Below are 15,050 nucleotides of genomic sequence, written 5' to 3'. Positions count from 1 at the left end.
TCCATTGAATTGTCTTTACTACTTTGTCAAAGATTGGTTGGACATCTATGGAAGATTTTTATTGGGATTGCATTGAATCTATAGGTCAAGCATCTTAATAATGTTGAGTTTTCCAGTCCATCAACACAGAACCTCTCTCAGTTTATTTAGATATTCTTTGATATCCTTCATCAGAGTTTTGTGGTTTTCTGCATATAGATCACGTACATGTTCTGTTAGATTTATGCCTAAGCTTCTCATTTCTGGGGTGCTATTATAAATGGCATTGTGTTTTAAATTTCCGATTCTGATTGTTCATTGCCAGTATATAGGAAAACAACTGGCTTTTGTATATATTTTTTTAAGGTGTTTTTTTTTAATTTATTTATTTGACAGAGAGATAGCAAGAGCAGGAACACAAGCAGGGCGGGTAGGAGAGGGAGAAGGAGGCCTCCCACCAAGCAGAGAGCCCGACATGGGGCCCGATCCCAGGACCCCCGGATCATGACCCGAGCCAAAGGCAGACGCCCAACGACTGAGCCACCCAGGCGCCCCTGGCTTTTGTATATTAACCTTGTATCCTGTAACCTTGTTATAATTGCTTATTAGTTCTAAGAATTTTTTGTTGATTCTTTGGGATTTTCTACATAGATAAGCGTATCGTTTGTGAACAGAAACAGTTTTATTTCTTCTTCCTTCCCAATATGTACACCGTTTATTTCCTTTTCTTATTGCACTAGCTAGGACTCCCACTGTGATGTTGAATGGGAGTGGTGAGAGGGAACATCCTAACCTCAGCTTGTCACCAGCATCACTCTCGTGAGCCCCACGACCATCACCTCTCACCTGGCCCATCATCACAGCCTCCTAACTGGCTTTCCTACTTTCATTTTTTTTCCCCATAAAGTCCACTGTCTGCTTAGTAGCCAGAATGAGCTTTTAAGAATGTAGACCAGATCATGTCACTTTCCAGATTAAGATCATTTCAGAGACTTGCTGTTTGCACTTATACTAAAATCTGAACTCCTCAGCTTAATTTACAGTCCTGTGTATAATCTGACCTCTGCATGCCTATGTAGTGTCATTTTATAAGATTCTTCCTCTTGGCCTCTAGATGCCAGCCCCTCTGACCTTCTTTCTGTCCTTCAAGTGTATTCTGCCTTTGGGTCTTGGCACCAGCTGTTCCCTTTACCAGGAATGTTCTTCCCACTCATATTTTAATAGTACCAGTTCTTTCTAATTATTTAGATCTCAGCCGAAGTATCACTTTCTCAGAGTGGCCTCCCCAGTCTGATGTTACACCTAGTCATTCTCTATCTTGTCAACGGGTTTTAATTCTTTGCATACCTTTCACCTCTACCTGATTTTGTCTTGTTTATTTATTTGTTTCTTTCTTTCTTTCTTTTTTTTTTTTTGTCTATCTCTGCTCCCTGTTGCCCTCCGACCCTCCCAGCTGCTGGAATGTAAGTTCCATGAAAGAAGGACTCTGTCTCTCGTGTTCATTGCTGTATTCCCAGTGCCTGCAACAAGCACCAGGCATGGTGTGGCTGCTGAATGGCCCCTTCCTATGTCTCCACCCTGATCTGGAACCAAACACCTTGCTCTCTCTGCTCTTCAGTCCCCATCTTTCAGTTCTCTAAGCACCTTGCTTTTTCCTGCCCAGAGCCTTTGCACATGCTCTTCCTCTGTCCAGAATTCCCACACTGTCTCTCCCTCATTTTGCCTCAATACCTTCTACTCTTTTTTAAACTCTCAGCTCAATTGTCGTTTCTATGGAGAAATCTTCCACAGTTCATATCACCAACTCTTTCATGGTTCTTTTCATGTTTGAATTTATATTCATTTGTATGATTCTGTGATAATCTATCTTCCTCGCCATTCTGACAGCCCAGCTGGCGGGGCCCAGGTCTGTTTGGGCTCATCCTTTATCTCCTGCACCCAGGACAGTGCCTGGCCCACAGCAGGTACTCACAGTGCCCTGGAAGTGGTTGTTAGAGGAATGAGTTCACTAAAGAATAAATACTGGATTTCATTGGTTCTAAGAAGTAGGCTTGCCCCAAACTTAACATTTCTGAAATAGGGATGCATCTTGCAGTTGATGGCATCTTAGAGTTGATGAACATATTTTTAATAAATACATTACTATATTCTGTTTCTCTAGTAATCAAAGAAATGCAAATTAAACCAAGATGCTGTTTTTCAGGTACCAGATGTGCAATGATTTTTTTGGTAGAGAATTTTAAAGACATTAAATAATGGGGGCATCTGGTTGGCTCAGTTGGTAGAGCATGTGACTCTTGCTCTCAGGGTTGGAAGTTGGAGCCCCACGTTGGGTGTAGAGATTACTTAAAAATAAGAAAAAAAAATCTAAAAAAATAAAAAATAAAAATAATAATGTTGGTAAAGGTGTGGGGAAATAGGTACTTTTACATGCTACAGTAAGAGTTTATATTGGGACAGTCTTTCTGGGGAGCAATTTGGCAATATATATTCAAAGTCTTAAAAATATTAATATCCTGGGCGCCTGGGTGGCTCAGTTGGTTAAGCGACTGCCTTCGGCTCAGGTCATGATCTGGAGTCCCTGGATCGAGTCCCGCATCGGGCTCCCTGCTCGGCGGGGAGCCTGCTTCTGCCTCTGACCCTCCCCCCCTCTCATGTGCTCTCTCTCATTCTCTCTCAAATAAATAAATAAAATCTTAAAAAAAAAAATTAATATCCTGTGGCTTATTCAATTTAACAGATGCTCTAAGGAAATAATCAGAGATGTTTAAAAAGATTTCTGCCAACGATTCTCACTAAATAACATTTAATAAATAAATATTAAATAAAAATTGTATGTAAATAAAAAAATTTAATACATAGTGAAAAATTGACTAAAGGTAATCTGTAAAATGGAATACAAACCAATGGTAAGTACATGTGTTCTCAATTTTTAAAGATATGGAAAAATATTCTAATACAATATATTTTTCGGTAGACTATAAGCTCCATGAGGGCAGGAACCATGAATATTGTGTTCAGTATATATTCGATATCTAGCACTGTGCTGACACATAAATATTTGTTGAATATGGAAATGAAGAAGCAGGTATTAAACATAACGTGGAGTGGTGCTGGGAGCCTGGTGGCAGGGTGCCCTTCCTCAGTAGGGTGGCGGCGGCGTCACAGCGCTGAGGGGACACCCCCGCCCACGCAGCCCCTGTGCTGGTGCCAGCCCCACCCCCCCTCCAGCCTTGCTTCCTCTGCGCTTCCTCCCTTCGCTCACACCATGGCTGATCAGCTGACCGAAGAATAGACTGCTGAACTCAAGGAAGCTTTCTCCTCATTTGACAAAGATGGCCATGGCACCATCATAACAAAGGAACTTGGAACTGTCATGAGGTCACTGGGCCAGAACCCAACAGAAGCCGAATTGCAGGATATGATCAACGAGGTGGATGCTGACGGTAATGGCACCACTGACTTCCCAGAATTTCTGACTATGTTGGCTAGAAAAACGAAAGCCACCGTGAAGAAGAAATTCTCAAAGCATTCCGAGTCTTTGACAAGGATGGCACTGGTTACGTCAGCGCGGCGGAGCTACGTCATTCATGACCAACTTAGGAGAAAAACAGATAAAGAAGGAGATGAAATGATCAGAGAAGCAGGTATTGATGGAGATGGACAAGTCAGCAATGAAGAATTCGTACAGATGATGACTACAGAATGAGGACCTACTTTCAACTCCTTCCCCCCCCCCCGCCCCCAGAAGAATCAAATTGCATCTTTTACTTTTGCGAAAAAAAAAAAAAGTTCATTCACTCATTCTGTTTCTATATAACAAAACTGAATGTCAAAAGTACCTTCTGTCCACATGCACAAAATCTGCATGTATGGGTTGGTGGTCCCGTCCCCTAAAGATCAAACTACGCATCGGTTTTACGATAGAAACACTTACACTACCTTAATGATAAGGAAGCACTTCGTGGACTACTTGCAGTCCCATTGGCTAGTGATTAATACGTTGGGCTGGCCATGGCCCGTCTCTCATGCACATGGCTTGACAAGGGAGCCCGGTCAGGCATTTGTATTAAAAACAAAAAATGGAAAAACAAATTTGAAACCTAGTCAAATGGGTTCTAGTTCAATTTGTTAGTATAAATTGCCACAGCCGGTTTACTGAAAACAAACATTTAAAATTTGGTTTACCTCAGGATGCCGCGCAGAAAAACGGGTGAAGGATAAACTGTCTAGACGTGGCCCCCTCCCCCCCTCCCCCCAGCAGGACGGCCCTCTCATACTTCGGGTGCCCCCACCCATAGGCGGCAACGACGCTCCTCCTCGTGGCATGCTGCGTGTGTTGGTGTAGCGTTGTCCACGTTGTACTAGAGCGAAATGGGTGTCAGGCTGTCACCATTCACACAGATTTTTAAAAAGAAACCTTTATCAAGGGAGCATCTGTGGGCTGTTTTCAAAACTTTCTGAAGGGGCGCCTGGGTGGCTCAGTTGGTTAAGCAACTGCCTTCGGCTCAGGTCATGATCCTGGAGTCCCGGGATCGAGTCCCGCATCGGACTCCCTGCTCAGTGGGGAGTCTGCTTCTCCCTCTGACCCTCCCCCTCTCATGCTCTCTGTCTCCCATTCTCTCTCTCAGATAAATAAATAAAAAATCTTAAAAAAAAAAAAAAAAAACACTTTCTGAAGCCTGACTTGGAGCCAGCAGAGTAGGCTGTGGCCGTGGACTTCTGCACAACCATCAACACTGCCGGTCAAGAGATTGCAATTTACGGCCATTCCAAGTTGTAAATGCTAGTCTTTTTTTTTTTTCCTTAGGTCCACCTTAGGTCCATACGTCTGTTCCATTGCCCCTACGGTAGGCCTTAGTTTCCATACGCCCACCTTAGGTCCCTTTGCTTGGATGGCCGCTGTGGATGAGAGTCTTGGACTCTCTTTAGAGCTCCCCAATAAAAAGCCCATTAACTTAAAAAAGATAAACATAATGTAGGATGATCCCAATTTTATTTAAAAAAAAAATGAATGTGGGTACATGCAAAAGATCAGAGGTACATACGGCAATATGTGAATGCAGGTTATCTTCGAATGATGCAATTATGAGTGGTTTTTATTTTTCTTTGTACTTTTCTATATTTTTCAGTTTTTCTGTAGTGTACACATATTAGTTTTATCATGAGAAAAATTATTTCCTTGTCCGTTCAAACTACATGTTGGTGCTAAGTGAATGAACGTGAGGAATGTGGTCAGTGGCAGGAAGGATTCATGAATGAAGTTTTGTTGGAGCACATGAGATTGTTGAATTGAGTATTAAACATAGTGAATGGATATTGTCCATTCCAACCCGAGCCCTTGACAGGAATCTGGGCCCAATAATACTTGTGGAATTTGCAACTCCTCCCCCCGCCCCCTCTCCCCCAAGCAGGGGCCCATCCCTCAGCTCTTTGTCCAGACCACCCTCGGCCTGCCTGCTCTAAGCAGCTGCTTATAGTTCTTAGATTCCTTTGTTGCTTGGATTGACCCCTCAGTTCTTTTTTTTTTTTTAGATTTTATTTATTTATTTGAGAGAGAGCAAGAGAGCATAAGCAGGGGCAGAGGCAGAGGGAGAGGGAGAAGCAGGCTCCCCGCTGAGCAGAGAGCCCAATGTGGGGCTCGATCCCAGGACCCCGAGATCATGACCTGAGCCGAAGGCAGATGCTTAACCGACTGTGCCACCCGGGCGCCCTGACCCCTCAGTTCTTACGCCCACCTTAGGTCCCTTTGCTTGGATGGCCGCTGTGGATGAGAGTCTTGGCCTCTCTTTAGAGCTGTCTCTTCCTTGGCTCTCATTTAGTTTTTGCTCTTGGACCTGAAGCACTATAGCTATGGTTCAGAGCCTCTTGGCCTCTCTCCCATGCTGGGAGATACAGCCTCATCTGCTGTGCTTGGTGTTGAGAGCCTAGAATGCTGCCTGACAGACAGTAGATGCTCAATACATATTTATTCTGTGCACAAATGGTGATCCCTGGAAAAGCTGGCTGAAAGAAAGCAGGAGCGTAGTCAGTGTCTGGTTGGCCTACCGTAGGGGCAATGGAACAGACGAAGAACACGGGATGTGTTTGTGTCTAATACAGTAGACGCAATACTTTGAAATGAAACACTGGTCAAATGTAGAAGTTCAGATGCTGGAATGTTGGGGAAAAAATTTGGAAATGATGACTTTGCAGTACCATGTATTTAATTGGGTCTTCAAGTTCAAAAATTTTATGTATTTTCATTAGTGTATGAGAGGGTGTAAAACACACACACACACACGCGCACACGCGCAGAGGCAAGGCATGTTCCTTATTTGGTTCTTTTCACATTTTGCTCCTTCTGGTAAAGCCAGTAATTCAAGATAGTTGCAACAGAGGGCAGAATTGTGTAAGTAATTTAAACACCTTTTTATTCTTACCTGAAAATCACCCCCAAATACAAATTACAATAATATGTGGACTGTGCTATAGAAATGCTCCTTTGACTCTCTGGTTTTTAATATCTACATAGCAAGATTATTTAAAAGCATTCGAGTTATTTTTCATGTCATTGTTTGAAATACTTGGTAATGTATGTAAGTGCTAATAAAAGCAAAATGCTAATCCCTTGAGAGAGAAATACTGAAGTGAGGATAATGTATTTATAACTCCTCTATCAAGATTAAGTGATGGGTACTCTTTGTTCCTTTCCAAATATGCTTTATTTAGGGTTATTTACCTTTCTTTCCAATCTAGTGCTGGAATGCAGGCTTTTTGAGGTTACCACCACTGACAAATGCCGATTAATTTTCTTTATTGCAAAACTTCTGAAGCTTATGGGCAAGACCAGAGAAGCAGAAGAGTTGTTCTTGAGTGTCGAGAATATGCTGGTGCAGGTAAAGTGGGAAATCACTTTAAATCCTTCAAATGCTATTCGTTTCATGTTAGATATTTTCAGATATCATTTACCTTTGTTCCTTTATAATTTCATCCACAAAGAGAAGAATTAATAATAAAACGAATAATAAATTAATTATGTTAATCAGAGAGGAAGCTGACTTTAATCCATACCCCAAACTGTAGATTAGTGCCAACGAGTAGTAGATAGATGGAGCCATTTTTGAAGGTATGAATACCAAGAGGTGCGATTTTTGAGGAAAAAAAGAATGTTGATAAAGCAAAAAAAGGAGGGACACCCAGGTGGCTCAGTCGGTTAAGTGTCTGCCTTCGGCTCGGGTCATGATCCCAGGGTCCTGGGATCAAGCCCCGCATCGGGCTTCCTGCTCGGCGGGAAGCCTGCTTGTCTCTCTCCCACTCCCCCTGCTTGTGTTCCCTCTCTCGCTGTGTCTCTCTCTGTCAAATAAATAAATAAAATCTTAAAAAAAAAAAAAAGCAAAAAAAGGACTAGAGTAGTGGGTTGAAATGAACTAATAAAAGACAGGTTAAGGACTTGGTTATGGTTTTATGGTTATAATTTTCACAAAAATGTTGGGGAAGGTTGATTATCTTGTCTCTATATTGATTTACTTTTTCTGAAATAATAAGTTTTGGCTTTGTTGAGTACAATGAAAGTTTTACTCATAATACATAACTATGTGTGTATGAGGACATTTAACTGGCCTTTTAAAAATTTATAAATTTTTACTGATTTCAGTAGCATTTGTAGATCAAGAATAGTATAACCCAAGACAAAGCTGTTTTTATTTTAAAACAAGGACCTTCACATTTTTATAAAACATGCCTCTGCTTCCATCAACACACACCTTTATAGAAAGAATTCTATTTAAAGAGATTAATAAGACTTAACATGGCAAGTCTCCTCATGGTGGAGACCATGCTTATTTACCAATTTTTGTGTCCTCCACAGCATATTACAACCTACAGGTGCCTAATAAATGGATCAGTGAATCAATTTGAATTTGCAAATACTTCATGTCCTTAGAAAGCAGCACAGAGTAGTGAATAGAGCGTGGGATGTTTTCAGGCTGACCCAGATTTAAAGTGCTTTGGCACTCACTGCTGTGTGACCTTGGTGAGAATTTTAACCTCTCTGACTCTGTTGAGGATTCTCGTTTCTGTCTCAAGGGGTTGTTAACAGGGTCGAGTAAGAAAGTACACAAGGCACTTCGCACACTGTGTGGCCCACAGTGAGATCTTAAGAACTGGTAGCTATTTTGTTATTTCTGTCTGTGGCTTATAAAGTCCCTGAGGCCTAGGTTAGAAATAATAAGACAGCTCGATTTAAGCTATCTTGGCCACTCTTTCATCTTCCAGGGAGTGGAGTCCAGTGATTCTTTGCTCTCTTATTATGCTTGTGGAATTTCCCCCTGCGCCCCCCATTTTTTTTTTTCCATGAGGTCCAGATGTTCATCACTGACAGGTGTCTGTCTGGAGAGTACCAGTTATTTTATTAGGTAATCACTGAGTGCCTGGTTCCAGTCATTCACTTAGTCATTCACTCATTCATCCACTCGGCTGACACTCACTGAGGGCCTTGCCTAGCCTGAGCACTGTGCTGGGAGTTGGAATGGTAGCAGTGAGTGAGGCAGGCACAGTTCCTGCCCTCAGGGAGCTCCCCATCTAGCTGGAAGACATTGGCCACATGCAGAACAGTGATGAAGCAGAGCCTGTCAGATACACGGTCACGGAAGGATAAGGCAGCTTCATGGGAGGCATGTCAGAGCTTAGACATTCAAAGAAAATTTCCCTCTTCAGAGCACTCCTCTGGGAGGCATCAATCTTATGATTCTGCTCTCAAAATATTTTTGTAACAGTGCTTTGGGACTAGCCACCATGGAGACTGTTAAAAGAATTTTCTTTAGGCTCTGAAGGAACTTCCAAAAGAGAAGTTCTAAAACTATTTTGGCAATAACAACTTCTTCAAAAAAGATGCCTAACATTCTCAAGGGGAAGGAGCTTGTTATCTGGGATGAATGCATTCTGTATGTATGCCACGGTTGTGTAATTTCTTCAGCTTAGGTCATTTAAGAATTTTAACGCAGTGGTTTTCAGCTGGGAGGCAGTTTTGTCCCCCAGGGGGTACTTGGCAACACTGGAGCCATTTTGGGGTGTCACAACTTGGGGGGGGTGTTGCCCCTGGCATCAGGTGGGTAGAAGCAAGGTGTACCGCTTGCTACACAGCCCGCACGGGTAGGACACCCCCTCCCTCCACTAGACACACACAGCACGGCGCTAGCCTGCCCCAAATGTCTGTGGTGCTCAGGTTGAGAAGCTGATTTAATTGGTACGTCTGTTAAAAAAGTAGGTCTCATTGCTCTCCCCACTCCAGTTTCATAGTCGGTGCGGCAGGCAGCTGGAAAACCAAAAAATACTTTTGTGAAGGGGCCTCTGGTTATGTGTCAGAAACTTACTTGTTAAATGTACGGAGCAGAGCTTTGGAGATAGGAGGTCTGGGTGGGACACGCTTGCTCTCCTCCTTGCTAGCCATGTGGGCTTGGGTGATTTATAGAACCCCAAGGAGCCTCAGTTTCCCCACCTGCAATAGAAGAGCAATAATCCCTATTTTGTAGCATTTCTGTAAATATCCACTGAAGTCATGCCTAGCAAGTGCTTAGCTCAGTCAGTGCCCCATAGGTCATGGCTAGTGCAGACCGTGACCTAAGAATGAAACTCTGTGCTACACAATCACTGTGAAATATAAACATATTTACTGAGTGCCCACAAAGCTCTGTGCTTGGATTGTGGGGTCTCTGCCCTCAAGAAGTAGATAGTCTGGAGTTAGAGGAGAATAAAAGACGTGTTTTGATAAGGAGGAAGCTTGACAACAGACCACTGCATTTGCCATGCCGATGAGTACTTCTGGCAATGCGGGCAGTGAGACTCAAGGGTGGCAGGACCCCAGTGGTTTGGTGGGGGCTCAGGAGCTGTCCCCCTCCCTGAGGCTTCTGCCCCACTCAGTCTGACTGGAAATGTGGCCAGGACATGGGGAGGACTCAAGGAGACCCTGAGGACTTGAGTCTGGTTGACAGGCATGGAGAAATCCAGAGAGGAAGCTGATTTGGAGAGGAAATAATAAATTTTAAATGTTTCAACTACTGAGTTTGCAGTTGGGGAAAGATATCCAAGTGGAGTCTCCAGCCAGCTGGAGGAAAGGTAGGGTTGGAAATCTGCAGAGAGACTTGGTGGGGGACATCTACTTACAGGTGAATGCTGAAACACACAGGGAAACAAGGCCTCTGAATGACGATAGAAATTGGTTCCTAGGAAGTTATTTATACCTAAAAGGAGACAAGGAGAGAAGAGCTTGTGAAGGAGTAAGGGATTGAAGGAGGGTTGAGGGATCATAGTTCCCCCCAAACCAAGGAAGGAGTGCTGCTTAGGGGGCTGGACAAATGAAGACCAAAAGAAGGCCCCTAGGTCAGGTGAGTGGGGGTCAGAAGGAAGGGGGTGGATGTGGGAGAAACCGAACTGCAGGGCTTTAAGAGGCAAGTGTGTGATAATGAAATGGAGAACAAGCACATATTGATACTAGTTTGAGAAGCTTGTCAGTAATAGGAGAAAGATGAAAAGTCAGGATATTACCAGCTTTGGGTGAGGTTTGATCCAGGATATGTATGTTTGTGTGGAGCAGGAAAGGAGCCAGGGACATGGGCAGATTGGAAATGCCAGTGAGAACTCTGTGTGGGGGACAGGACTCTGAGAGTTCAGGGAGGGGTGGGTCCTTGTAAAGGAGGTTGGACTTCTTTTCCTCTGAGAAAGGCAGGAGGGAAGGAAATGCGTGAAAACACTGTTAACTTGAAGTTTAAAAGAAAAGGGTAAATGAAGTATACCAGACTGTAATTTCCCAAGATCTATTGCCCCTTTCATAGTAAGTAATGTGCCCCCCTCCTGAATATTTAGACCCACAAGTGATTGGAAAGAAGACTACGTTTCCCAGCTTTCCTTGGGGTTAGAGATGAGCACATGCCTGAGTTTGGGCTGGTGAGATTAAGTGGGAGAGATATGGATAACTTCTAAGAGGTTTTCATGAAGTGAAGAGTCTGATGATCTCCTATTCCTCCTTCCTGCTGGTTGGGTCGTGGATATGATGACTGGAGATGGAGCAGCCATTTTAGACCAAGAGGTGTCCTTGGGAATGGAGGTCAGGTAAGGTCAGGCAACAAGATAAAAGGAATCTGAGTCTCTGACACTGTGGTGTATCTCTAGCTCCAGGCCACCCACTTCCTGACTTTTGCATGAGAGAGAAATCAAGTCACTATTAATTTGGGTTTTCTGTTACTTTTTTTTTTTTTTTTTAAGATTTTATTTATTTATTTGAGAGAGAGAGAATGAGAGACAGAGAGCATGAGAGGGAGGAGGGTCAGAGGGAGAAGCAGACTCCCTGCTGAGCAGGGAGCCCGATGCGGGACTCGATCCTGGGACTCCAGGATCATGACCTGAGCCGAAGGCAGTCGCTTAACCAACTGAGCCACCCAGGCGCCCTGGGTTTTCTGTTACTTGCAGCCAGTCATGATCCGAACCAATTTCTGAAGGCAGTCTCTCAGGGTTTGTCAATATAGTCAGCATGGAAGTGGAGGATAGGAGGAGTGAGCAGTAAGGATGAGATCTAGGATAGCTGTTGAGAAGGGGCACCTTTAAAGATCCATATGAGGGATGCATGGAAGAGCTGCAGGCCTCTGGCCCAGGGATTCCTCACCACACCTGGCTGCCTCCAGGGCTGAGGAGATCCATATCTCTGAGTAGAGGTAAACTGTTTCCAAGACACCTATTGGAAAGCTCTCGCATCAAGCTGCAGAAGGTTGGTTGGCATGGGGGAGCCCTTCCAGCAGGTGCAGAACAGAAAGAATTCACACCAAGCAGCCAGGCTCAGTCGGTCCTTCCCTGGGCTCCCACCGTGGTATAGCAGGAAGTATTACAGAACCAACGAGGATGATTGTTCATTTGAATAGGACCTCATTAGTTACCAAATGTACTCCAGACATATTCTTGTTAATGTTATGTTTCTTGAAATGAGATATTAGTAGTAAGATAATTCGTCTTTAATTCATTTCTTGCACTGGACATTTGAAAGATTATAACCAACTGATAGATTCTTAACATGTTGAAAAAGTTTGGGTAGAAGTGTGATTGATTGATTGATTGATTTAAAAGATTATTTATTTGAGAGAGAGAGAATGAGAGAGAGCACGTGAGAGGGGGAAGGGTCAGAGGGAGAAGCAGACCCCCTGCTGAGCAGGGAGCCCTATGCAGGACTCAATCCTGGGACTCCAGGGTCATGACCTGAGCTGAAGGCAGTCACTTAACCAACTGAGCCACCCAGGCGCCCCAGGAGTGATTTAAAGTAATGAAGTTTAAGTGCCCCTGAACTAAATAATGCTGAACCAGTAAAGGGAATTTAAACTCAAGTCTCTAAGCAAAAATGTGTCAAGCGTAATGTTAACAGATGTCTGGTTACTCTTTAAGTCAAGGCCCACATAGATAGTGTTTTTAGGTGTTCATTTGAATTCTAGATAATACCTCCCCTGGGACTTTAACATACAGAACACATTGTCATGTTATTCTTACCTTCAGAAATATTTATTTATTATTATTATTGTTAAAGATTTTATTTATTTATCTGAGAGAGAGAGCGCACAAGCTGGTGGAGGGGGAAATTGCAGAGGGAGAGGGAGAAACAGGCTCCCCGCTGAGCAGGCTCCCCGATGTCGGGCTGGATCCCTGGGCCCTGGGATCATGACCTGAGCTGAAGGCAGATGCTTCACCCCAACTGAGCCACCCAGGCACCCCAAAAATATTTATTGCTGTAAGCTATAACAATCTCTGAAAACATATCCCCAGATTTATTTTTAGTTTATAATGTTTCCCAATAAATATTTCACATCATTTTATAAATGTTTAAATTCCCTAAGAGAAGAAATGATATAAAGCATGCCATCTTTTGCAAGTACATTATGAAATGGGCCTTTCTTGGGTGGGTGTCTGGCTCCCCTCAGCAGTGGTGTCCTTTCTACTTTGTACAGAGTCAGTCCTTGACAGAGATGCTTCTCGAAGTACAGAACACTGCTGGAGAACTCTACCTTGAAATAGGAATGACTCAGGAGGGCTTCCAATATTTCCAGAAAGCGTGGTCCAACCTGGTGGATTTTTCACCCAGCAACATGAAAGACAACCAGGACTTCGTGAAGCAGAAAGGTATGGCAGACAGGTGCAGAGGGGATAACCATTGTGTTTCAGAGTCGGGCTCCTGGGCTCGTCCCAGCCACCAAGAAAGGGGGGCTGGGTGTGAGTTTTGTGGTGGGCACGTGAGGGGTGAACAGTAAGCACTCCTCGTGTGACAGCCCAGCCGTTCACATGACTCCGAAGCCTGCTGTCCTGGGTTTAAATCCCACCTCTCCACTTACTGGCTCTTTGCCTTTAGACCTATGACTCAACCTTTCTGGGTCACATTTTTATAAGGGAGGGATGAAAGGAGTGCCTGTTGCGCGTCCTTGTGAGACTAGAAGCGTTCGTAGGAGAGCGTGGCGCACGCAGGATGGTGCCCGGCACGCAGTCCAGCGCTTGCGGGAGCCCGCTCCTTTTATTCTCCGGTATTTATGCCTGAGGGCCTGTGGTGCCACTGGTAGAGCAGAGACGAAGAATGTTTGCTGAATGAAGATATTAAGCATTTTTGACCCACTGATTTACAGTCAGGCTAAACTAAAGGATTCTAGACTTATGCTGTATTTAAATGGCTGCGTTAATTTGCTCTTGTTGTATAACAAGCCAGCCCGAAAGGCAGCCATTCGAACAACAGCTGCTTAGTATTGCCCAGAGGCCTGTGGGTTGGCTGGGGGATTCCGCTGGTCCAGGGTGGGCTCGGCAGATTAAGGTTGGACTCATGTCGGTGCCTGAGATCAGCTGGCCTACGAGGGCTTCCCTTAGCTGTCTGGTTGGTGACACGGGTGGCTGGGCCCCACGTTCCTCATCCTCCAGGAGGATGGCCAGGGCCTGTTGCTTGGCGGCTCGCAGGATTCCAAGAGAGGGGGAGCAGAAGCCTGTGTGGAGGCACAGACCTAGGATCAGACCTGGCACACACCCTCTTCTGCTGTATTCAGTTGGTCAAAGCGAGTCACCAGGCTTCATTCAAAGGGAGAGCACGAGACTCCACCTCTTGATGGGAGGAGGTGCGGAGTGGCATTGCCGAGGGGAATGGGGTACAGGTTGGCATGGGGGCTGCTGCAGTTTCTGCAATCTACCACCATGCCTATAAGATCAAAGGTCACCTTGGGCAAGCTCTTTACCCTGGCTAGATCTCATGTGTAAGTCCATTTTTATAGTAAAATTCTCATTTGTTGAATGCTTATTATGTGTAAGGCACTTTATGCTCATGATCTTTTATCCTCGCATGTACCTCACGTGGTATGTGTTGCTACCCCCATTTTACAGACAAGGAAACTGAAGGTCAGACAGGTAGAATAACTTAAACTACTTTAGCTCTCACAGCCAGCAGGTCTGGAGCTAGGAGTCCCAGCTAGGCTGATCAGACCCTAAAGCCTGTCTGCAGTAACTCCTCACTGTACAGAATCTCTTCTAGTGTTGACATTTATGAAGCTATAGTCCTCAATATACAGAGTGTATGTTCTGAGGCACCCTAATGCAGGCAGAGTCGGTCATAGGCATGCTGGGACCTTGGTGAGCAGAGGAAACCAGGGTGGGAACCAGGTGCACTCAGCTGGGTTCCGAGACTGGCCTTCCAAAGCCGGCGGGGCGGTCTAAAGTGCAGAGCTCCTTGGAGTTGAGCACACCTTGGCTTGGTGCAGACAAATGTGGCTCCCTGAGGAGTCCAAACCAGCTGGAGGGGTGGAGTCCTGCTGGCAAGGGATGCTTGGGGATAGATCAGTGTCCTTAGCGGCAACTTTGATGGGAATTCCCTGTAGTTCCAGTGTTCTGACAAGGGTCAGGCCGGGATTCAGGGCCCAAGCAAGCAGGTGAAGGGGGATGGGCTCGGATTCCAGGCTGGCCGGAGCTGACACATTCAAGAACTATTTCCTGAGCACCTACTGTGCACCAGGGTGCTCTGCTGGACAGGACAGTCACCAACTCTGTCTTCTAAAGGAGGTGACACATAACACACAATAATTGCAGGTTGG

The 15,050-nt window shown here is 44.7% G+C and overlaps 1 protein-coding gene and 1 pseudogene across 5 annotated transcripts in view; both read left to right on the top strand.

Moving 5' to 3' along the window:
- Window positions 1-15,050, top strand: part of LOC118542926 (putative tetratricopeptide repeat protein 41) — an 86,934-nt gene that overhangs the window by 48,876 nt on the left and 23,008 nt on the right. For all 5 annotated transcript variants that reach the window (XM_078076490.1, XM_078076492.1, XM_078076491.1 and 2 more), the window contains 2 exons: window positions 6,718-6,857; window positions 12,942-13,113. In XM_078076490.1, the coding sequence (XP_077932616.1) occupies window positions 6,718-6,857; window positions 12,942-13,113 (312 nt within the window). The remainder of the gene's footprint in view (window positions 1-6,717; window positions 6,858-12,941; window positions 13,114-15,050) is intronic.
- On the top strand, window positions 3,248-3,688 carry LOC118543020 (uncharacterized; annotated as a pseudogene).

The sequence above is a fragment of the Halichoerus grypus genome, chromosome 6, assembly GCF_964656455.1.
Source record: "Halichoerus grypus chromosome 6, mHalGry1.hap1.1, whole genome shotgun sequence".
NCBI lineage: Eukaryota > Metazoa > Chordata > Mammalia > Carnivora > Phocidae > Halichoerus > Halichoerus grypus.
Note: the sequence above shows the minus strand (reverse complement) of the source record. Positions and strands in the feature narration are given on the sequence as shown.